General features: G+C 40.9%; 2 protein-coding genes across 2 annotated transcripts in view; both read right to left on the bottom strand.

Annotated features, from left to right (window-relative positions):
• slc50a1 (solute carrier family 50 member 1) overlaps positions 1-26,254 on the bottom strand; it is a 390,175-nt gene that overhangs the window by 64,358 nt on the left and 299,563 nt on the right. The gene's annotated exons all lie outside the window — the stretch shown is intronic.
• efna3b (ephrin-A3b) overlaps positions 1-26,254 on the bottom strand; it is a 57,346-nt gene that overhangs the window by 6,468 nt on the left and 24,624 nt on the right. Inside the window, exons 2-3 of the mRNA XM_062422930.1 lie at positions 2,952-3,244; positions 781-846 (exon numbers count right to left, since the gene is read on the bottom strand). Of these exons, the coding sequence (XP_062278914.1) occupies positions 781-846; positions 2,952-3,244 (359 nt within the window). The remainder of the gene's footprint in view (positions 1-780; positions 847-2,951; positions 3,245-26,254) is intronic.

Genomic DNA, 26,254 nt, shown 5'->3' with positions numbered 1-26,254 from the left:
GAGAAAGTGAGAGAGGGAGAGGGAGAGGGAGATCAAACTGAGGAGAGGCAGTGTGTGAAAAGGGATGGAGTTGGAGGGGATGGTGGGTGGGTGGGTGAAAGAAGGAGGAGAGGTTAATACTACAGGGCTGTGGAAGTTAAAAGGACCGGACAGGCCAGGGATCAAAGTCGGTGTGTGTATATGTGTGTGCGTGTGTGTGTGTGAAAGAGGGTCAAGAGATTGAAGGGTGGCAGGAGAGCGAGTGAAAGAGGTTAACACTACATATACATAGCTACCCACTGACCGCACACAGCAATAAATGGATTCTGACAGGGAGTGAGAGAGGAGGGGTGAAAGAGGGAGGAAAGAGAGAGAAGAGGGAGGATGGCAGGGGGGTGGATGAGGGCCTTCAAAGCTACAGCTACTCCTTTCTGCTGCTGTAGAAGCAGAGAGCAATGACAAAGGAGGGGGAGACAGAAAAAAAGACAGAGGAAGAGAAACAAGGAACGAAGGAAAGAAAGAGTATGAGGAGCGAGGGAGGCTCTGTGCTGTGAGTGAACATGCTGAAGGGGGAAACTCAGCAGGCGTATTAATAGCTCTGCCTGTTTTAGACTTGTATTTAGATTGTGTATGCATCTGTATGCAGCCTGTGTGCGTGGGTTTATGGGGAGCCCGGTGCCTGCCAGATGGGCAGAGGGGCCAGATGGGTCCAGGTACAGCCTGTAAACAGGTCCAAGCATTGCATTACAGGTCTCACACACACACACACACACACACACACACACAAAGTAAGAGACTCACCCGTGGAGCAACAGACGTACACTCGTAGTCTCAGACAGCTGCGACCGTGGTGGTGGGTGGGCGTGGCTGTAAGAATAAGAAAGTACAACAGGTCAACATCACGCTGATCTTTATTCATGTGATTTTATTGCACTCAGAGTTGGACATTTTCCTTCACATATGAAATCAATTTTTGTCTGTCCACATGCTGATAAGATGGTTTTATTATAGCATTAATAATCTAGAACATTTCAAAAGTAATGCACCGAGTATCAGCATGGACACTGACCTTATTAAAGAGATAACAGCTAGACGTGGCTGTTCCACATTTAACACTGTTAAACACGGGCAACCTAAAATTTGATGTAAATCTTTAACACAACTTTTAAATTTTTTAAAACAATATGATTTCATTTTGCACAAACCTATTATTAATGTGTGTATAAATATGCCCACTAGTGAGAACATCAGTTCCACAGTCAGGTGGTATCAGTCAGTACCTCAAATCTAGGTTTCAGATTTAGTAATCAGAAGAGAAAATGTGGGATCAGTGTATCACTACAATCTTAATTATCCTGCCATATATATAAATGTATATATATATATATATATATATATATATATATATATATATATATACACATATGATCCCAGGCACAGCACCGTACAGCCAGTGTTTGTGATTTACAAACATATTTACTTCCGATAGTTTTTACACTGTGTACGTTACTATGAATAATGAAATAAGCACTCTGTATATGATTAGGTAAACTTTCTTAATTCTAGTGGCCCTCTCTTGCCCTCAACATAGCCACAAAACAATATTTACAACCATGGTGGAAGCTGGTAAATGCAAAAATGTGGAAGGCTCATTGAGTAGTTCTATCATAGTTAACCAAACACAGCAGTTTAGATCATAGAAGTTATGTCTCAGAAGTGTGATGCATCCCTCTTATCTTCGTCTGGACAAAGAATTGTGGGTTCTTTCATACAAAGGTAGCCTTGTACAAACTACTTGTCTTTCACAATCCAGCCAATTATAGTCAGAAAATTAGATGGTATATCTATATACAAGTACCATATTTAGCATTCACTAAACTGGCTGTATGAACATCAGCTAGGAAAAAAAGAGCACCAAGAAAAAAAAGTTAACTTGAAAACACCAACTACAACCTTCATAATAATTAAGACTATTCATAAGTATTAATTTTGCTCATTTGAGTTAATTATAAATAAGTCATAGTTTCACAACATTTTGACATGTCAGCTGTAAAAGCTCAGGTTAAAAATAACAACATCAATGACAGCTGAATTTCAAATTTCATTTTTGCTTGTGAATATACACTGTCATGGCTAACTGGGACACTTGAACAGAATCATTAATGTTGTTAGTAACACCTCTACTTGTGCAACTGGTACAAGTCAAAATGCCTGCTGTGAAAAAAACCTAATAAAAGGTATACCGGATTTCTTTTTTAAAAACATCAAATTGTCAAACTGTCTCTTCAAGTTCAAATATCTTTATCAAATAATACCAAACCAATGCATGCATACTTCAAACTGATAAATCACTTTGATTTGAAGACTGAAACGTATTTTTGAGGTTTTGCAAACACCAGTCTGTAGAGAACAAAAACAAACAAGACGCTGAGCAGCTGCAGAACAAAATATCCTTCCAGAGATGTCTCCTATCAAGTAATGCAGGTTTAAAAAGTATTGCATTTATTCTACAGCTATTAAATTTATAACATATATATCTTTGGTTGGAAATATTTGCTTTTAAATTGTTTTACGACAAGCTAAGCATTCATTATTTATAGAGTGTCAGTTTGGCACAAAGTGTTACAAATTCATTTGATTAGCAATCAACAAAATGGATGAGCCTGCTTGACTGCAGGGTGATATTATTAGATGTGAAACAGCAATTTGTTTTCCAGTAAGTGCCTCAGGACAGATTGTGTGTCTGTAAACTGAACTGAGTATTAATCAAATTCACACAACTATAACAATTAAAAAAATAACATGTTCAATCTTCACACATGTTCAAATCACTGCTCTAGTCTCAATGACCTCACCCTACAAGAATAACACGTTTTTACTATAGTCTATCTACAATAATGCTATATAATTATAATGCTTTTCCCATTTCAATTCTGAGGAAAAACACAAGCACTTAAAACTGGTCCACTCACAGATGTAGTAGTACTCCTGTCCAACGTGGAACTCGTAGCCCAGCGAGAAGGCGCTGTAGCGCTGGAACTTCTCAGAGAACTTGATGGGTGCGTGGGGGGCGTGGGGTCGGTTACATTCCCACCTCTTGAAGCCCAGCTGGGGGTCACAGTTCCTGTACCCTCGGTAACTGACCATGTAGAGGACGTACTGTTCACCGGTGCCCACCATGCGCTGGCTGTCATTGTAATGAGGGCAGTAGATGTCCAGGTAGTCGTTGACATTAACCTGCATTGTGTAGCCCTCCCTGCGAAGACTGGACACAAAGAGACAAAGCAGAAACAGAGTGAATAACCACAAAGAAGCCTTTTAATATGTCTGTATCATCTAAATTATATTTTAGGATTTTCATGGACATATTACGCATATACTGTACATATGACCACACACATCCACACAAACTCATAGTGCATAATGTAGTTGCAATAATACTTCCACATCTACAATAAATGGCAATAATTGGCTCGAAGTATGTTTAGAACATTTTCAGATGCTCTCAAAAGTTTTACACCTTGTCACCTAAACACATATAAACATAAACAACACCCACGGACACATTCCAGACCTGCAAGGTCAAGTAACACTGTACTGCATGTAGAGTGCTTGTATGTACGCATTTGTGTTTGAATGTTCATCCAGGATCATGTGGATCTTAGTTTGGGCGTTATCGAGTTATTAATAACACAAGTGAGTGTATGCATCTGTGTGTGTATTTGTGGCTGCAAGGCTGCTGCATGCAGAGAATGCGGAGCTGGCTCTTCAGTATGGACTCAAGGCCCCAGGGCCACAGCTCCTTCTCCTGGTGTCAGCGCAGCGTTGTCCCCTAACCCCAGTGCTCGTACATCAACCTGAGCGCAACGTTGCGCTCACGTCAGCCGTCAACGTCCTGGCCACGTTTCTTCACCCCCAAAGCTCATATATCAGCGTCAACCCTAAAAAAGAGTCAGCTTGACAGGAAGATAAGATCTGATTCTGTGTGTGTGTGTGTGTGTGTGTGTGTGTGTGTGTGTGTGTGACAAAGTGAAATAGATTCTTTCCTGACATCCAAAAGCCCTCTTTTTCTCCCCATCACAGACACGGGCCCATATCTGTGTGACAGAGACAGGTTGCTGTTGTAAATCATACACACGCCGATGAACATGCGCACGCACACACACATACATACGCATACACACTTAGATTTTATAGTGGTGACACTGCAAAATCACAAGGGGGCAGCAGTGTGTCATCCTCAGCCTAATGCTACCTCTTTCCCTCTTTGCCAGTTCTAGGTCATGTCTCCAGGGAGATTATTATTCAATTATTAAATGAAGATCGAAACACTGTTCCTAATGTCTCCCTCTCTCCATCACTCCTTACTGCTCTCCTCAGATCCTTCCCTGAATTTTTCTCTCTCCCTGCTCTTCATTTCTCTAATATCTTTCTTTCGGACTAACATGAACGGAAGAAGAGTAATTGTTCAGCATTCATCCTTTGCTTCTCTCCTCTCCTCTCTTCTCATATCCTCTCACTTTCTCTCATTACATCATTTACTAGCCTACAGAGGAGATTTACTTCTTATGGTATTAGTGGTACAAAAAAAAGCGTAAAATGCTTCAATGCAAAAAAAGAAAAGAGAGGGAGATAGAAGGCGAGAGAGTAAGAACACGAGTGAGGGATGAGTTTGGTTCCACCAGGGAGGCGTGAATGCAAATTGAGTAAGAGTGCTGTGAGAGCCAGAACGAAGCAGACAGAAAAAAAGGCAAGAGGCAGCTGGAGAGTTTTACACTACCAAAGAAAAGCAAGTTGCTCCAAGATGAAGGGATAATGGGAGAAAAGAAAGAGAGAAAAATGAGGGGGAGGGCAGCTTGGAGCATCTTGAGCAAATCTCTAAGATACAAGCTGGCTTTAGGATTCCCACTGCGTATGTGTTTGTGTGTGTGAACAAGCATTTTCTATGTGTGACATCAAAGCATTTCACCTTAATCTGCCAACTTTTTGCATTTGATAGTGTGACATCTCTGAGGGGTGTGTCTCTGATATTAACAAACAAAAAATGATGATAATTACCCAAAAATGTGATGTAACCATAAGACATTATCATGTAAACGTACAAAACCATCAAAGACCACAGCATGTGGATAATCATAGTGATAATAGTGTGCAGCCAATTGCAAAGTGAGTTTGAGTTGGTGAACTACAAAATTAAAGGTATTAAAACCCTGATTTTTAATCATACCTCTGCAGTCTCAGTTGTACGTAACAATGATACTGCTGCCTTTGCATTTGCAGAAATGCTCCTTAATTGTCCATAAAGTGAAATCAACAACTGTATTGTGCATCATGTAAAGATCATGTAAATATATAGAGGAACGAAACAAACTATCAGTGAGATGTGTATTACCAGTCATCTTTTTTATCTGTGCCATTTGGAACATTTCTATGTTTTTAACATAACATTACATGTAAGATGAGTGACCAAAAAACTAGACCCAGTACATTGTAACATAATCCAGTATGAAATTTAATGTATAATCAGTGGTGAATCAGTACAGGCGCTGATACACTTATTAAGTGGATCAGGTATCAGCCAGATGTAATTGATCCACATTAAATACGTTTTTTGTCATGGTTGTTAAAAAACCGTACTGTAACAGCACAATGTTGTAAACCTGTGAACACTGTGATTAAAATGTGCACAAGCCCAAAAAGAATGTTTTTACTACCATTTATGTCTACTTAAATCTGCATATTCATTCACAGATAGAACAATGACTGCAATCAGTTCCACACAGCGATATACAGATTTTAAGATGACACAAAGAGCCCTGGTATGGGATCAGGAATGGTAGGAGAAAAAGTGGGATCAGTGAATTCCTTCTTCTAAATTTTGTAGGTCACTTTTAGTGTGTCACAGAGTTATTGATTCAAGTCTGTGGTAATCCTAGTTATTCACAGTTATTGGTTGTGGTTTTCTTTTATGTACAAATGTATCTCCTGCATATGTTTGTATGCTGGGAAAAATATGAGAATGCTTTTCATTATAATGCACTCCAGTTCAACGACAGTCACAAAATGTACCAGTCAACAACATAACAACACAAATAACTTAAGCACTAGTCTCAACAAAGATATAATATGTTTTGCACAGGCATTGTGTTTATATTTTTCTAGATTGTCAGTGTATCTATATTCTCTATATCTATATATCTATATTTATATTTAAGTTATTTGCTCATTCACAATGCTATAATGCGTTAAATGTGTACTGAAGAAATGTAATTAATCTACGCCATTAATAAATAAACTCTTTGATTATGTTTAAAGAACAATATACACACCACAATGCGACTTTAGTTTTTATCATCATCAATTAAATAAAGCAGTTGGACATTTAAGAGTTTGCCCTTTTCTTTTGTTGCATACTTGATGTGACCAAAGATCAAATTGTCTCTTTAGTAAATATTTAAATTTTGAAATTTGGTTTCATTAAGAATCATGAGAGAAAATTCATTCTGACTGAGAAAATCATCACTATCAAACTAATTGTATCCCAAAATCTGCTGCCATACTCCAGAGGCTTTTTGATTTCCCTTCATGACATTTTAGTTTATTAGATAGTAATAAGCTGTTAAAAAATTCAAAATAGAGATGGAGGGAAGCAAAGATACAGAAATTAAAGGGCGGAGTAGCTCATGAGATGTCATGATAAATTGCTTTGCCCCTGCTCCCTCCAGATGCCTCCCTTTTCGTTTTGTGTTGGATCACCACTAATTTTCTCTCTCGTAGGTGATTCCTGGCTAGTTTGAAGCTGACAGCAGAGGGAGGGCGGAGGGAGGGTGCGGGACGTTTCATCAGCAACACAACTGTGAGGAGCAGAGCAGAGGCTCCGAGAGCAAAACGAACACTTAGATACAGATCCACCAGAGGAAAGGAGCACTGGAAGGATGGGGAGAAAGATGGGGAGAAAGATGGAGAGAAAGATCGGAGGATTTATAGGATGAGACGAGGGGCAGTCGGGGTTAAAAGCTGCAGAGTCTGGCCACCAGGGAGTGGAGGGAGAGATAGCGGGAGGGAGCGAGAAGGAGCAACAGCTAAAAGCAAGATCAAAGTGGGCCTGGATCAATGTCACTACTGTAAAATCACATCAGAGAGTGTGAGAGAGAGCGAGAGAGAGAGACACACAGAGAGGGTATGTTGCCTATATAAATCAGTCGTAGGCAACATAATGCCACAGAGTTACCCCCTGCCTGCCTATTATCTTCCTGGCCTGTTGGTGCACCGTACATCAATAAAACACTTTGACAGTAAGAGCAATCATTCCTTTTTGTAGCAAGAGCTCAGAGGACCAGCTTACTCTGCTGTTCTCTGTTGGAAAGAAGGTAGACTTTGTGAAGAAAAGGGAGGGAAGAGGGAACTGAGGACGTTCAAAGATTTAAGGCAGCAAGTGTACTTTTCCCATGACGATGTGATAGCATGGCATTCAATTCAATACATACTGTTTTTGCAAGAAAGGCAAATATCAAATAAGCAATGAGGATACCTAAATCATTCATTTATGTTTTTCAAATGATTCCTTATTTTTAAATTATTAATAGAAATGCACCGATCTAATACCTGGGCTTTGGGTATCGGCTGATACTGAGTACTGATCCGATACCAGAGTTTCATTAATAAGCTGTATGCCTCACTGTGTGGAAGAGACTGGGATCATTCTTTTATATGTAAGACAAAATCATGCTTGGCAGAGTTTTCCCAACTTTGTGAATAAAATGTAACAAATTAATATATAGTCTACGTTATAGTAGACCACTAGTCTTGCATAACCTGAGTAATCTCAGATATTGAGCTGTGAACAATCCTTTACATCTGTGCTTAACATTCAGAAGTGTCCAAGGCGGGCGTAAAGGCTCATTGATACGGTTTTTAAAGAAAGGGAAATGCTATTAAAGTACATTTTGCACATTGCACATTTTGAGAGTAACTAGCTAGTTAGCGACCAGTATTGGTCTGGCTCTAGTATAGATTCACACATTTTCATTGACAGGCCTTTTTCACTGGGGCATGGGACAATAGGAAAATCCCAGGTCCAGGTGTAAAAAATACAACTAAAATGACATTCAAATGCTTACTGGCACATTTGAATAGACATACACATTTTTAATGTTATTCGTAAAATCTGTGCTTTCCCTACTATGACTAGCCAAGATATGTGCTATGTAAAATGCATAATGATTGATTTTCGTTATTAGTAAAGTTTATCAGTAGTAGTTTACTTTTGGCACAATTTCAAATGAGCCACCATCTAACAGTTAAGTATTTCATCAAACAACTGTGAAAGTAATTCATTATTGCAGCCATTGGATTTTGCAATGTTGACAAATAACAAAAAAATAAAAAATTAAAAATCTAAATAAGACTAAAAGCACAACCTGATTAAAAATGAAAAATACCTGCACATCGTCTCACTTAACTGCTGGTTTATGCATTTAAAAACAAGCATCACAACAGTTCCTCGTACACACGCAGGGGATGTGTGGGTATAGATTTTCTAAGAAACAATGCCTTTATCTAGTTACATGGATGTGTGTGTGTCCTCGAGGTGTATCATTTCCCAGCGTGAGACAGCGTGTGGGAGTTTTGTGTCATGTTATTTGTGCCAAACACAACAAGACTCTGATTAGAAATCATTAAGACTTAAAACAAAAAATAGAAGATGTTTCAGCCTTCTTTCATTTCTTTCTTAAAAGACACATTGAAAAACTACCACACTAGCATGTTAGAATGGCGCATCTGACACACACTGGCACAATTTTAGCATTTTTTAATTCTTTTTACCTACTAAGCACTCAGCGATCAAAAGTAGTAAATCACAGGTGGCTGATTGAGTTGCGAGGGTGTAAGTGTGCATAACTGTGTGAGCATCAGAGAACTGCCAAAAAAAATCAAAACAAGCATGCCAAGAAACATCAAGGTTACAGAAATCAAAGGAGACACTGCTGATGGGCACGAGGTTGGGCTGGATTAAAACTTGTCCAGCAGTGTTACAAATGATTGCCAATCAGGACTTAAAAGCCACTCTGCCTCCTGAGGGCCAGAATTCTTAATCCCATCTCAGTTTGGTAGGGAGATGCTAACATTGTTGCGGGAGGACTCCAATCAGTCAGCAGAGCGGTAGGTATAATTGAATGGCTCCCCTGCTAAATGACACTCCCAGAGATGTGTAGCATCAATGAGGCCTTCATCAAACACAGACAGGAGTCCTTCTTACTGTATCCTCCTCTTCATACTCCCTCTGCTCTGCCTGTCTTCCTCTTTCTTTTGTCTCATTGTGTGAATTTGTTCTCCATTTCTCTGTTTCTGTCTAAGTTTGCCTGAGAGAAAGCATGCATACAAGAGAGTTAAAAAAGAACCTGTGCATCAACATTTCTCTTAGTGATACCATTGGCTTATAGTGATGATACTGATAGGTGTAACTGCTGTTCTCATTTTTAGTCTCTTGTCTTTCTTCTTGTCCTCCCCAACATATCTCTTTGGACCACTGGAAAACAAGCATGCACGTGTGCCTTCGGGTGCGTGTCTGACAGGGTGTAGGGGTTGAGTAGGTTCTAAAATCTCCCAATATAAATCAATACCTGTCTAGAGCAGTGGATCCCAACCTTTTTCCTGAAGGGACACCTATTCTATCAGTGAGTAAACAGATGTACCCTGACAAAGTGACATATTTTATATTAAATGGACATTTCATATTACATACTGAATGCATAACAGTATCAAGCACAGAATAATTGGAAACTGTACAATTAACCCAAATAGTGAATGCAACAACTGCAGTAAGTTTGTGTAAAATGAGAAATGTGGATGAATATTCAGCAGATTATGTGAATATTCCATCAGAACTGAGTTTTCCTGATGTTTTATGAACATTTTATACAATTCTCTTCATTATTTATTTTTAATTAGCATACAGACAAATTAGATTTCTTATCCCTCACGCTCATCTGTTGTTTCATTAGTTCTTTGGTTTCTTTAACTTTTCTAATGCAGGACGAGTCTGTTGAGCAGAGAGTAAGTATATCTTCACTACTCCCTTATCCACATTTATATCTTAAAAATTAAACATCTCAACTTTTAAAAATAACAACTACATTTAGTTATTTTACTCTATAAACCAGTGGTCTAGAGTATGTCCAACAGACTAGTATATGCTTCCGTCTCTCAAGGTCTCTCTCTCTCTCTCTCTCTCTAACACACACACACACACACACACACACACACACACACACACACACACACACACACACACACACACACACACACACACACACACACACACACACACACACACACACACACACACACACACACACAGTCCTACCCTGCAGAGCAATGGTTCATCATTGGTAATTGATCAAAGTATTACAGCTAACAGGGTTTCTTGCCAAGAGGCCTCTCATGTAGCCATAAACTGAGCGCTGACATGAACCCGTAACACGACCAGCACTCTCTGTATTTCTCTATTTCCACCAGTTTCTTAAATCTTCTCCCTTCGTTTGCTCCATTTTTCTGCTTTTCTCCGTCTCTAAAGTACTCTTTCTCTTCATCGCCACTGCTTCCTCCCCTTCCTCCATCCATCATGCCCTCCCTCTCTTCCTCTCTCTGCTCGTGGGTATTGACTATGTGGTGCGAGAGAGTGTTCCAGCAGCACGAACCCTAATGGCAGGCATTATGAGCCCTTTGAACTGAGCTGTCTCGCTTTCACAGACACACTCCCGAGCCGTTATGTGCACGAGCATGTTCTCCTTCACATGCATGCCTTTGTAATCAATCATGTCTGCCTTATTTGGTGTGGGTTTGTCCGAACACACACGACACAGATGGATGGATGTGACGAGGGAGCAATTGAAAGAGAGGAATTCAAAATTAACAGACAGATGGCACAGAGGCTGTAAACACATGAAGAGTAAGACAACAAAAGAGATGCGAGCGGAGATCAGAGATGTGGGTGGATGAAAGGATGAATGACAAGAACGGAAACTGGGAATGATAGACCACTTTGATAAAGAAGAAAAATGTTGTTTCACCTGTGAATAAGATCAGGACTAGTGGTCTTTACCTTAATTTGCGTGTTTATTGATTTTGTTTTCAACTTTAATTTATTATCCATTTTACAACCATCCCACCCTACAGCCTATTTTACGCTCCACAGGCTTTTTTCACTTTAAGGCTTCTTCTATCTCTCAAACCCCAAGTGTCATTCACCGTGTGTATCTGCCAATAGCAACCAATCTATCCCTCTTATTCCATCACTTTGCTCCCATCAATCCTTCCTGGGCGTCTCTATCCCTCTGTTTCTCTACATCTCCCTCGGCCTCTGTACCCGAAGCCCTTACATGAGCAATAGTGATCCCATCAGACACTGGGCCAGCTGAGGCAAAGAGACACACAGAGAGAAAGAGAGTGTACATTCCCTAAGCTCTCCCATGATTGATAGTGATCCTGTCTGATGGCTGTGTATAGACTCAGCACTCAGTGAGACATTACCCTCTGACCTAGCTATTGATTCTTGTATTCACTGCCCCAAACACACAACACTAGCCCTGACCCTGCCCGGCGCAAAAAACCACACAAAAACACACACACACTGGCCTGTGTGTACAGTCCTGCAGATTGATAGTTTAGCGGTGTCCTGTGAAACCTGATCAATCTGCTGCATAACAATCATTCTCTCTCCCTGCCTTATCCCACTTCCTGGCCCGGTCACATGGCACTGCGTCCCGCTGACTGATGTGTTTGGGTCAGGGTCTGGAGGCTTGAATATCAGGGCTGCAGGGAGAAAAGAGCTCCAGTGCTGGGATAAACCATCCTCAACAACTACAACAACAACATTACTCAGATCCCTATCCTGAGCCACATTTAATAAAGGATCCAGGGCAGAAAAACAGTGCTTGCCAGGCAGAAGGACACAGTGGAATGAGAAGCAGTGCCGTTCATCAAGCACACCTGGGTCAGATAGGATTTGCAAATAATTCTTTATCTGCTTGTACACGTTTTAACCTACTTGAACTGCAAGGAAGGTGGGGTCTGCTATATGTAAGATGTTGAAAGGAAACTTTTAAAAACTCATTCTGCTTCTAATATAAGGACAATAAGCCCCTATCAAGCACTTCAAACAGTGTAAAACAAAGATTTGCAGCCGTTATTTGAACCATGTCCGATATCACAGACAAGTTAAACACGGATAGGATATTTTCACCATTGTAAGTCCAAGGAGGCGAAGCCAGAAAGAAAAGCGATATAGAGAGGAGTGCCAACTGCGCTCCAGCCTAATGGACTTCCAAGACAAAACCACAGCTGGCTTTCAACATTAGTCTCCATGACGACAGAAGAAGCCCCAGCTATGGAGCTATTGTAGCCCCCCAAAAAAGGGGGCTACAGGGGTTCATTGCTTTGTGCACAAACCCATCTATCCTCTCTTTATCCGCCATCTCTCCTCTGTCTCACTAATGGCTAATTAAGGACCACTTTGTACTATTTCACATTATCACAAATCATCGGCTATTACTGTGGCAAATTCTGTTTCACACTGGTTTCTGGAGGAGAATGTTTTTCTTTTTTAACATCTCAGTTTGGCTGCAAAATGAACAAAGAATAAAGTCTAAAAGCTGCGTGGGAGAGCATTGGTGTGTTATTAAGGGCTACAGGCAAAATGTGGGCTTCTCATGTCCGACAAGCTGCATGTGCAGAGCTGTGTGGCTTCATGTGTAAACGCGAGGTAACACCCAAGGCTAAAATAAAGACTGAGCTGAATATTTTATTAGAATTTAAACAATTGCGTCTGTTTCAACAAACAAAGTAACAAGTGGACTTGTCTCAGTCATGCTCTCTTTGTGCCTCAAACCTTTTAAATTGGCAACAAGGCCAACCACATGGGTTTTAGGGTCAAATAGAAGGTCTGTTACTCTCAGGCAGTGACACACACTCACATGCACACACGTGAACACTGCACACATATACAAAGACAGTCTGATAAAGAGTAGAGTTAGTAGGACACACAGACACCAGCAGCCTTTAAATACGTTTAAATACATCTAGGTAATCTTGTCAGATAGGAGATGACATTGAGCTAAGACATTTCAAACATTATGGATGTTGTACTAATGCACCGTGGCGTGGAGAATTGATTAAATGTATTAATATATACTTGGTCACAAAGGCCTGAAATTAAGGAACGCAGATTGAGACACAATGCTAATCTAAGCGATAAGTGCTTAATTATCCATTTAGGAAAATAATTTCGTTGTAAGGAATCAATGGAGTAAAACAATGAAAGGCCTGCGCTCTAAAAAACACAATGTTCAGGCTCACTTCATCTCAAGAGTTTTCTATTTTTATTCTTTATCAAAGCAGAACATAAAAGACAAGCACAGCGCAGATGTTTCAGCTCTTCAGACCTTCCTCGGTGCGCAGGCCAAAGTGATAACAGAAACTAAACGATTTTGGTGGGTGATGATTACGAATGAGCCAAAAAATCTAAATCTAATGCCAGATTTTAACTTGAGCTTGTGCAGCGTATCACTCAGCTATGTGTGTGTTGGGGGTGAGGAGGTGGGGGTGGGGGGGTGTTACAGATGCATCTTTATAAGCTTTGTTCCACTATTTTCATTCATTCCTGATTCCCAACTCCTAACCAGGTCTGAGAAACGTTCTCAAAGTCCAGATCCAGCTAATTACCTGTCAGAAGCGTACAAAATGAAATGAAATGGTAGAATTAGCAGAGAAACACATTTAGCTCGTGGACGGGCCACAACAGAACACATGCTGTTTCCTCTACGCAGCAATTCAAATGTAAATAAATCCATGTGTATTTTTTGAAGAATTGTTATTATATATACACATTAAGCTCTAAATCCTGCTGATTTCATGAGCTTGTGTACGCATGTGTGTCAGTATTTCATGATGCGGCTGACTCTCTCCACTGAACATGAGCAGACCCTGTCAGACTCGACAGTCTATCAGTGGAACATCCCTCTCCCGTTTCCCTCCACTCTCATTCTTCCCCCACTATCACTCGCTCTGCCCTCACTCTCCTCCTCTGTCTCTCCATCCTTATCAGTGTCCTTCCATCCGTCTCTCGTTCAATTTTTCATTTCAGGTTCAATCTTTTTGACGTCCTCTCACTCCTCCTCCGACACCTCTCCCTCCCTTTCTGTCTGCCTCTACTGGCCTGTCAATCTGTCGTCCCCACCATCTCTCTCTCTCTCTCTCTCTCTCTCTCTCTCTCTCTCTCTCTCTCTCTCTCTCTCTCTCTGTCTCTCTCTCTCTCTCTCGAAGTCAATATACCTCTCTATGTGCCGGCAACCTGTCAATCACCATATGACAGTCAGCAAAATGTGCATTCATGTGGACAGTGTGTGTGTGTGTACCTGTGTGGGGAGGCTTTTCTAAGTGCACCTGAGTGTGTATTAAATAAAATATCAGAAATACTGACATACTACATTTTGTCCAGACAATTATGCTTCAAAGGAAAAGGAAATGTTCCTTATCAGAAATAATTTATTTCTGTTTCACATGTTTTACAAATTGTTTACAAGCCAATCGCAAATACATCAGCATGTTGTCAACATCCTATGCAATTCTGCTAATATGTGCAAGTAACATGACATGACATGACAAGCCACTGTGTCATGGACTTGACAATGCAATTCCACCATGCCGGAAGTACTTTCTGTGTGTGTTTGTGTGTGGGTTTGCATGTGTCCCTGCTCACGCTGCAGCTTTACTGAGTTACTGCTTTAATTTAAGCGGTAATCCACATAGACTTTTTTTTCACTATTTTTCATTACTTTGGCGATGACTTCTGCTTTAACTAATCATCAGTTGCCCTGTACCTTCATCCCCAACCCCCCAAAAAGTGACTTCACTGATAAAAAACTGTGATGTGTCCTTTTCATTGCACTCTTTTGATGAGTTTTAAGTTTCTATTGGTTTTCACTCTTTTCTTTCTTTCTTACTATTGAGCTCATCTGTTTATTCCAAAACAAACTGCTGCTGCTGCTGCTGCCAGAAGCATAAAAGACATCTTTTCTGTGTGCCTAGGGGTATTTCTCAAGAAAGAACAGGAAATGAAAAAGGTATCGGCTGAATCACTATTGTGTTTTATAAATGGGAATGGAAAGTAGCAAAGTTAGCGTTTATTTACGTGAATACTGCCAGTTATTACTTTCACTCAACTACTGTCCTTTGCAACATGTGACATGCAAACACGCACTTTGTGACATCAGCAGTGAATCATACAGTGGGTGGCCATAAGTCCATTTAAAATCTGATATTCTATGCATGACATTAAGGTTTTATAGATATGTAGATGTCTTTCTGAAAGCGTTATGAAATGTGTTGTATTTATTCGTACTTGGACATTTATTCAAAGGGGACAAAAAGCGGTGGGATGTGTATATGAGCTCTCATAAAGTCAGCCCACGTCCCAGTGCAACATCCTTGCCATATAAGCAATGCCTGCTCTGCTCTGCTTTGCTGCTGAAATATGAAATATGCATGGACCATAAAGAGCATATGGACCATCCATCTCAATATCCGCTACAGCAGACCATCAAAAAAGATCATTAAAGCTAACACACACACAGGCACACTGGCACACACGCATACACACAAAATGGCACATAAACATGCACTCCCACATTGTGCATAATGGTTTATCAGTTTCAGTGCCAACTTTTTGCTGACTGTGCACACGCAATAAGAGGCTAAAGCATACGTATGCACTCACAGACACACACACATATAGAAAAGGGAAGAGATTTGACATTTGTGTACATTTGCTCATCCCAAATTTAATCTAAATACATTATGAACAGCTGTCACACAGTAACAGTGGAACATAGTCTTCACATAGAGAAGCATGAAGATATGTATTTGTCCCTCAACACACACACACACACACACACACACGCTGTCACTCTGTCTATATTTTCTTTACCTCGCCTCCATCAGGCTCTGTCACTATCCAGCTCTCCACTGCAGGGAATTAAAATTTAATATGAGACTCACAGGGAGAGAGTAAGAGAGAGAGAGAGAGAGAGAGAGAGAGAGAGAGAGAGAGAGAGAGAGAGAGAGAGAGAGAGAGAGAGAGAGAGAGGGGAAGACAAAGTCACAGTGACAGTAAATCAGAGAAAGCCAGGTCAATTGGTTTTGCAGATGGTGACAGGAAATGCAAAGTAAGAGCAGAGTCGTGGAAAGTGTTAACAGAGCAGGAGAACAAAGGAGAAAAGGATGAACTACAAGAATGGACAAAAAAAGAAGAAGTGAAGGTGAGGAATGAAGAAGAAGAGGGTGGAGACAAGGAAGACAGAGAGAATGACTCGAGAAGAGAGAAGAGTCTCATTCACTCAGAAATGTTACAGACAAGACTACCACTGGGTACACACCACTGTATCTAAATCTATCTGTCCCCTTTCATCTCTTTCTTTCCTTCCATCACTCTCTCTTTCTCTCTTCCTACACCCTCCCCTCCTTTCACCCACATCTCTCTAATCTCTTTTTAACTACAGTGTGTGTGTCAGCAAGGAGTCTGAGACTAAGTCAGCGTCATATTCTATCATCCATGCAGACAGAGACGGCAGCACACGCAAACAGGACAGCTACAAGATGGGCTTCGTCTTTATCTAATCTCTGTGCTCCTTCAGTCCCTTCCTTCCTCATCCCTCCATCCCGCTTACACCTAAAACTTTATCGGCACAGGTGCAGCCAACATCAGTCTGCTAATGGGCACTGCTCTCTTGTCACTGCAACCTAAAAGGCACATACTGGTTCGTTTTATTTCGAAAGACAGGGTAAGAATAAAAGTTGGAGGAAACGAGCATGTGTACTTTGCAGGATTTTCCAGCCTCTACCTCGTTTTCACCTTCGCGGCAGAGGGCAAAAGTTAGAAAAATTCTATATTTGTTGCCAAGCTCTACCTGCAGGTGTAATAATTCACTTCTTTGTGTCTAGCGGTGCGGCACTGGAGGAACTGCTGGTTGCAGAAAAAAAAAATCTTCACTTCAAATGTCAATTTCCTGGATAAAGGAACAATAGTATAGGTTTTTGTTATGACCAACTGTTTTAAATATTAATTTCTGATGTGCTTCTGTTATGTTTTTCCATTAATTTTGTATGGCTCGAAATACTGCATTACCCATGAGCCTCAGCTGTTTTTGCTGTGTAGAAAAAGCTAGAAAGAGGTATGAATTGACAATGCTTTGTAGCTGCAATTGGGAACAAAATACTATACTACAACTGACAAATTCATTCAAATCTATCCAGGATCCGAGAATGAAACGATACAAACTGCTGAATGTTTCCTGTGAAATGTAATCATTGGCTCATGCTTGGAATTAGATCATGCAACTGTGTTTAAGCTTGATTATTAGATGCTTGTCCTTGGGAATTGTAGTTGCCTTCTTTCCTTTCCTTTTTACTTACAAAGGGTTGTACCTTTGACTTTGACTTGAAAGAACGAGATATTTTTTAAAACAGCTGCTCATCTTATGCTAACCAGGAGTCACCTAACATCATCTTTGCAAGGAAATGAACAGGATTTTAATTCTGGAGCCCAAAATAACTCTAATCCTACTTCACGACAGTTTCTCAGAGTTTACTATCCTTCTCCTTGGTGATACCTCCAGTTTGCTCCAGGGTACTGGATATTGCCAAAATGTGAATGTAGCAGTACTCAGGGACTGCTGATGATACTCTGCTGCCTTCTTTTTGATATTTAAAAATATCTCTTTTGAAACCAGATTTGCCACCTGCTCACCTCGGCTGCTGTGGAGCTCTTTTGACAGACTGACTCCCTGCCTTGTTAACAGCACTTTGATTCAGCCAATTTCAGGAATATGAAAAGATGCTGTTATGTCTTGGGAGGCTGTTGTTGTGCATCTGTGGATGGCGGTGTGCAGCTGGCTAAGGATGAGACGTGTGAGATGAAGCAAGTGTGGAGAGAGAACACACACACACACACAAAAACAAAACAACACATGAGAGAAATGAATCAACTGTTTGCTTTTTGACATTTTCACTCCCTCTGGCAAGGACTTTCTCCCTCATTGTCCTTAGTCCCCTTCAAACACACTTTCTTTTTCTCCGTTCGACATCACCTGTTCCCCTCCTCTCCTGAACCTCTCTGTCCTCCCTCTCTTTCTGTCTGTCTGGCACTGCCAGTCTATCCGCCATGGAGCAAACTTGTAATCCCTTTCCCCTTTTCTCTCCTGTCGTTTACTTCCCTCTCTATCTTAGTAATTATCTCTCCGCCCTGTCCCCTTGTCGCACCCTCTGTCATCCATCTATCTGCCTCTATGTAAAATATCTCCATCTGCTTTCACTTTCTACTCCATTTCTCATTCCCTGCCCTCGCTTATCTCACTGGGCTGACCCCTTCATCTCTCGCCTCCTTCCCTCCTTCCTTCTATCTCTTCTCATCAGTACCCTCCTTCCGCCTGCCTGGTTCCTTCTTTCCATCCCTCCTCCTGGTCACGGGCTGATTGAAATTCAAACCTGAGCTTTATTGTCAGTCCGCGCAGTAGTGATTTGCTTAGCATACATTGCTGAGCGAGGCTGCGAGCAATCTGGTGTTGGGTGTTAAGAGAGAAGATAAAGCGACATCAGAGACCGCAGCAGCTGTAGCGTCCATCCATTAGTTTGCTGTTTATCATTACCACTGAGCTAACAGCGCCGGCAGCCAGCCAGCAACTTGCTCGTCTGTCTGAACTCTGAACTTAGTTTGTCTCTCAGAGGCAGGGCTAACTCACTCTAAATACTTGCACTTGCAGTTAGCTGTAACTTATTTCACGGTGGCCTCTGCATTTCTTCCTCTCTCCCTCTGCCATGTCTGATTATTCTCCCTGTCCAAAAGTCACTTTTCCTACTCTGATGTTCTCATCGCAAAATTTCTTTCTTTTTCTTAGTAATGGAAACAGCAAACTGAGTGAATGTAAATGAGAACAGAATCAGAAAAGAAGAGATGATGATGATCTAATATTGTCTGATATTGATAAGATCTAATATTGTCTGTAATTTAGTTAATATGATCATTGAAGCTGCATTAGAGTTAAATTACAGACTTAAAAATAAATATCCCAATAAGGGATGTCCCTGATGCTTCAGGGACATGCATGTTTCATGCAGTATTCTTTTTTTTTGGGAGTTTCACACTGCATATGCTAATGCTCACATACCAATAATTATCTGATTTAGCTTTTGTTTATGGTAAATGTTTCCCCTATCAGTAACTAACTACAACTACAATTGAATGACACTAATTAACACTATACTGCATGTAACAGAAATATTGAAAAACCCCATCTGGTAAGACACATTTCAGTGCAGCCAATTTGTTTTGACAAAAACAGTAATTTAGCTACTCATGATAGCAAAGGACAAGCTAGGAACAAGCTAAAAATAATGCTTAATGCTTTTGGGTTACAGTTAAAACCACTGATGCTAAAGTCACTTTAAATAGTGACATTCTGAAGCTCTACGTAATTTAAAAATTCCCCTCAAGTTGAATGGGCACGACGCCTCCGAGCTCAAGCCATACAGCCATGACATCCCCACTGTGGTTCTGGCCAGTGATCTTTGTTTCATTTCGTACTCCTCTTGCTCTCCCCATGTTTCTTGTCTGTTAAATACAGGAAGAAGATGGCAAAAAGTACTATAGTTATCACCTGGTGCTGATTCCTATCTGTTTTTATATCTATAAATGGTTACTCAAATGAATTTCCAGAAAATGCATTTATCTCTGTCATGATATACATTTACAAATGCTCTTATTTTATCCATCTCACCCGTCCTTATGGACAGTCTTCGCCAAATTGGGCAGATTAGAGTGAAATCTGTTACATGTCCTTCTAAAGCTGGAGCAAATGAAGGTAAAGCTTTGTAGCTTCAGTGCCCACAACATTAGCTGTTAACGAAGAGATGATAAGCAGATGGTGTGTGTGTGTGTGTGTTTCTGTGTGCGTGTGTGTGTGTCATTTGGATAGGTAAAAAAGGGGGCATTTGTTTGCTAATATAAGCAAGCAGACAGACAGGTTACATACACATTTGTAGGTGTCACAGCTGCTCCCACAGGCTGACAAACCTCACGTGTGTGTATGCCTATGCATGTGTGTCTGTGTAAATTACTGTATCCACATCAGTCTGTCTGGCATGTGTGTGTGTGTGTGTGTGTGTGTGTGTGTGTGTGTGTGTGTTTGTGTGTGTGTGTGTGTGTGTGTGTGTGTGTGTGTGTGTGTGTGTGTGTGTGTGTGTGTGTGTGTGTGTGTGAGTGACACTGTCATGCGCAGGACAGCTGCTTCAAAGATGGCAGTGTGAGCTTTTGTTCTGTCTCTTCAATCAAAGTGCTTCCCTACAGCTCGGCCTGCCAGAAAAAACCAAAGTCAGCCAACACTGGGCTCCGAGCTCGGCTCAGTCGGACTGGGAGACACACAGAGAGGGAGCGAGAGAGACAAAGCGAAAGAGAGAAAGAGAGAGACCTGTGGGTGAGAGGCCACGAGGTCTGTTTCTGTCTCTGGTGCAATGTGATGAAACCGGCAGGCAGCCAATCAGACATGACGACGAGCCAACCAGGGAATAACCTACAGGTCAGCTAGCACATAGCCATGCACACTCTCACACACACACATGTACACACATCCTTGTGTGCTTGTTGGAGTCACAGCATTGTTCACTGAGGTCTGAGCAGATCTTTTCTTGATATCAAGTGTTGCAAGTTGAAGGTAATTGGTTTGGTTGTAATTGGATGTGGTCGGCTGGTTTGAATAGCAAATGCTGGCTTTGCATAAACACACAAATTAAACCCTTGTTTATGTTGTGTGTCTGTGTGTGCACATGCCACTGCGACGCTGTTTTTAGATTTTTTTTGTGTGCTGAGACACGAACAGAGAGAAAGAGATGGAAGATGCTAGCGGTGGAATTGGCGATAAAGGGGCAAGAGTGAGTGACGTGTGAAATAGAGGAGCCAGGGATGGAGGGAGGACGTGAGGGTGGTCAGGGAGAGAAAAAGAGCGAGAGGCTGGAGAGGTCAGGGAGAAAATGAGGGCGAGGGTGAGGACTGTGTGGATGTTTCCAGCTGCATGAACCTTCAAGCCTGGCTAATATGCTGGGTGTGTAAATGTGTATGTGACCCTTTGTTTGAGGCACTGCTCCGTTACAATGAGTCATGCGAGCTGTAACAAGGATTGCTGTTCATTTACATGTAGCAATCGTGCGCGCATGTGTGTGTGTGTGTGTCTGTGTGTTTGCCACCCCGGTGACTCTAAAAGTATTTTACATGAGAGATTGAATGTAGCAGCAGACAGTATAGACACATGTCTGATACACAAACACAAACACACACATCAGCACCGGTTTATAAAAGACTAAACGAGACAAAGAAACTTCAGAGGTGTAAGAAACACACAACACTTCGGACCTCCCACTGAGTATGAATCTGCGGCGTCAGCCTTCATGCCCCTGCCTTCCCATTATTATCCCCTTGTCTCTCGCCTCTCTCTTTCTCATCTTGTTTACTTTCCTCCACACTTATTCACCATCCCACTCTCTTCTCCCTTCCTCCCCCGACTAGCTGCCTCTTTCTCTCTCTGTACAGTCGTAATGGCAGAGAAGGAGCAGTGATGTCATGTCATCATGTCCTCTCAGTGCAACTGCGCCTATATGATGTCGCTTTACACGTTTCACTGCTCTGCGCTCCCCTCGCCGCCTGTTACAGAGGGCTAACCGCACCATTTAACAATGACGGGACAATATAACGTCATGTATGGTAGCCTATATTGCATGCATGTGTGTAAGTACTAGCAGTGATAACACACTAGCCCTGTCTTTACATAACCCATTGTGCAAGGATTGAAGTGGAGCAACCCGAGACAGCATAACATTACATTGTGTGTGTTTTGGCATACCCTGCTTTAGTGTGTGTGTTTCTCTGTGTCTGCGTCAAGGGTCAGATCTACAGGGAGATTTCAGACAGGCGGACAGGCACAAGTCTGGCTTTCCGGAGGAGTCCAAATGTGTGACGTGTACAATGAAGCTTCACTAAGCAAAGTAATCCTGCTTAACAACTTAACAAATATGTGTCGCACTGACTTATCTGTCCTCGCTTTGGAGCCTTACAATCCTTCTTTGCTTTGTAAGTGGACAGAACTAGAAGGATTTAGGAACAGATTCAAGGGAGTGGATAGACTCTCGATGGACAACGACGACCAGCTGTGTTTTGTTGTTCTTCACTGTTTACCTTATGTTACAGTACAATTAAACAAGCCAGCAAGGCTATCGAAAACTAGGCTTCGACCATCTCTATCTGTCATGTGATCCTCTCCTTGCAGGTTGTAGTTGACCATCATGAGTCTCCCTAAGGAAGTAATGAGGCATATACTGGGAATTATAAAGAACCAAAGGAAAGATGGTGGATTTTGGGTTATGATGAGCAGGTACACCGCAAAACGAGAAGGGAAGCAGTGGGTGTAGTGTGACTTGTTACTGTTTATCAGAATTGTCTGGATAAAAGCATCAAACGAATGAATGCGATGCATCACATTCTCGCACAGAGAAGCCTGTTTTAAGCTGTAAATCTAGATGTTGATTTTAGTTGTCTGTCAGGTTGCAATTTTCCAGGAAGCAACACATCGAGATGACAGAGAGATTCTTAATTCACAATTTATGCATGTTCACCCTCTGAATCTTCCCTCCTTCAGCCTGTGACACAGAAATCAATTGACTTCCACCATCTTTTTAAGCTTTTTTGGGGGAGGAAAAAAGTAAGGAAACTTTAGGTCTAGTTTTCTGGTGTTCTTGTGTTTGTTCACTCTTCTTCTGAATGTGTAGATTCATGTGAGGAGGCAAACTGAAGTTGAAGTTGTTTGTATAGCTGCATAGCCTGATGCCAGAGTGCTGACAAAACAAGTATTGGCTTCTCATTCACAGTAACTGATTACCTTCACTGAATGAATTAGATGTCTCTGAGATTTGCTGTGCTGTTTGTAATTGAATGAGAGTTAATAAGGCTGAGAGGTATCGCAAAAAGTTTTAAAAACTAATTTAACCACGCGTATTAAAACCAAATTAAGGGATGAAAAAAACCCGGAAAGTATGAGCAAAAACTTCCAGTTACGGTAGAGTGGCTCTTTCAGTGCCTTGCTGAAGGGCATTAAAACAGAGTTTGCTAAGTGGAAAGCATGAGGATGTGGTCAGAACCATTTTAGCACTACCACCTCATTCGTTTTAATATTTAATATTTAATATTATATATTTTATTTAACCTTTATTTAAATCTCGAGGGAATCATTGAGGGCAAGCCCTCATTTTCAATAATGTCACGAGCACAGAGAACAAAGAGACAAACAACAACAAAAACAAACATTGTTAAAAACAGTTACATTCAAAAGCAGAGTAGCTGGAAATCATATTGTTAAATTGGTCCATGGAAAAAATTGTGTTGAGTTTGAGTGTTAGTTGTAAAGTATTCCAGGACGAAGCAGTTACCAAATTCAATGTTAATCCGGGGAACGTTGAGCATTAAGTAATCACTTGAACGTGTTGAAAAGTTACTGTGAGACCAATTTAATAAAGTGCTGATGTATGATGGCCTGTTGCCTTTCAAGACTTTATAGATGAAAGAGAACCAGTGCATGTCTCGTCTCGTGGATAAAGGTGCCCACCCCACCTTTTTATATAAAGTGCAATAATGGGTGGAGTAGCTGTCACCAGAAATGAATCTGAGTGAAGAGTGATAAACTGAGTCCAGTGGTTTTAGAGTGGAGACAGAGGCATGTCTATAGATGATGTCACCATAATCTTGCCCTGCAGGGCAAGGGGAAATTGGTTTTGTTCCGGTATAAGTATCCTAATTTTTGTTTTAAATTTACCTGTCAGTGTTTCAATGTGAATTTTAAAAGTGAGTTTTTGATCCAACCAGATGCCTAGATATTTGTACTCTGTAACTATGTCAATATTGTGTCCTGATAGTGTGGTGATATGTAAACCATCATCTGTGAAGTTTCTTGCTCTTGAAAATACCATGTATTTGGTCTTAGCTGCATTAAGGGCTAATTTCCGGTTGAGAAGTGACCGTTGTAATGTGTCAAAGGCTTGCTGGAGGATCTTAATTGCTGAGTGTGGGGTGTTAGAAGTGCAATATAGAACTGTGTCATCTGCGTATAGATGGGCGTTACAATCTGTCATGTAGGATGTAATGTTATTGATATAAATGGTGAACAGGACAGGACCCAGTATTGAGCCTTGTGGAACCCCCTTTGTTAATGGTAAAAAAAAAAGCAGATTGATAGTTTTTGAGGGTTACACACTGCTGTCGATGAGATAGATAATTATGAAACCATTTTAGGGAATTGGAATCGAATCTGATATCTTTCAGTCTTTGTTGGAGCAGAGCATGGTCAACGGTGTCAAATGATTTAGTTAGGTCGACAAATAGAGCTGCACAGTATTTACCCTTGTCCTTAGCACATATGATGTCATTTGTAACTGATGTAATTGCAGTAAAAGTGCTATATTTGGTTCGGAAACCGGACTGGTAAGGACTGAACACATCATTATGTGAAAGGAATGATTTGAACTGATTATTGACTACAGATTCTATGACCTTTGCAAGACACAGTAATTTGGAAATTGGTCAATAGTTATTAAGATTTGATTTATCACCAATCTTATGAAGTGGAACTACATGTGCACTTTTCCAGACTATGGGTATGACTCCAGAGGAAATTGAGAGATTAAACAGATATGTAAATTGTAATTTTTCCTGCTGTCTATGTTCGGAAAAGCCTCTTTAACGGTGGAGGAGGTTGCAGTGAAAACAGAGAGGAATGGTGGACAAGTGATGTAGTGGGTGGCTGTTATGAGTAAGACCAGGATATACCATATCAAACTGGTTTCCAGCAGCAGCAAAGTGTGCATATTACCTAAAGATTCCCTCCGGACGTGTTTAAGACATAAAAACTGTTTTCACATATGAACTTTGGACAATGTCCGGAAAATTAGGTGCAGATGCATTCTCACCTACTAGAAATACTCCATTTGGGTTAGCCAAGGAGTACAGGAGGCAGGTCATGATGCAAAAAGTATGTTGTGGTTGTAATTCAGCATTTTTAAGCTTTTTATCAGAAATAAAACAACTTTTATTTCATGAGAAATCACAAGAACACCCCTCTCCCATTAGTGCTAGCGTCACAGTGGAATGTTCAGGTCCAGTCAAAACAATGCAGCTTAGTTGGCCTGCTGTGTTTATCCAACACCAGTTGCATGTGTGAAATAGCAGATGTGGATGAGAGGGGTGTTGACTGCTGGAAGTCCAAGACGTCTATTTCATTTTATGTTGTGATTGTTTAACAGTTTTTTGATACTTTGCTCATACCGTCTCCCTTACTGCCTGATTTTGTTCCACTAACGGCAGCGAACGGTTGTAGCCCTATCGCTTGTATTCACACATTCACTCAGCTGGACATTATACAGACTCTGTACTAGGAAGCTGGCAGGATAAAGTCTGTTTAATGCCCAATCTGACGGATTTGGACATTTGCGTTCACATATACAGCTCCTCCGTGTAATGTCCAGATAAGTTCAGGTTTGCAGTGCATGTGTGAAAGAGGCTTAAGAATTGTCTGCTTGGAATAATAAACTGTGCCCGACATGTTTTTTCCACAAAAAAATGTTCAGTTTCCTTGTTAAAAATCTTGTAAATGAAATCTTCTCCTACTACCTCATTAAAAATCTAAATATTTTTCATTTCAATGGTTTAACTGCTAAACACAAGATGACTCCTACTACACTGTGAAGTCTCAGTGTTTGTGCACTGGAGGCTTCAAGTCTCCACATCACATTTTGTAGGTTGTATATTGGATTACGATTGGCTCCAAACTAGTTGTGATGTCACAAATTCTGCTCATAGGTACACACCTTAAACTCAGATTTTCAGATAGCACAGAGAAACTTTCCACTTTCAGCAGACAAATATGAAAGCAGCTTTCTAGTTTCAAACTCTGCACATACATCAATCTGCACTTTGAAGCTGAAACATCCAACTGTAGGAACAAGAAGCTCAACACATTTTTGAGTGGAGGGGGACTTTAAACTGTCTTTCGTGGATTCTATTTCATAAACTCAGCATGCATCCTACACGTCAAACCTTCAACCTTCCGGCCTTAAACCAAGTTTTCTTCCTGGGTTCAAGCTACTGCACCTGTTCTCCTCCATATTTAAAGAATTTATTAGGATCATT

The sequence above is a fragment of the Scomber scombrus genome, chromosome 7 (assembly GCF_963691925.1).
Source record: "Scomber scombrus chromosome 7, fScoSco1.1, whole genome shotgun sequence".
NCBI classification, from domain to species: Eukaryota; Metazoa; Chordata; class Actinopteri; order Scombriformes; family Scombridae; genus Scomber; species Scomber scombrus.
The sequence above is the reverse complement of the archived record's forward strand: the minus strand, read 5'-3'. Positions and strand labels throughout refer to the sequence as shown.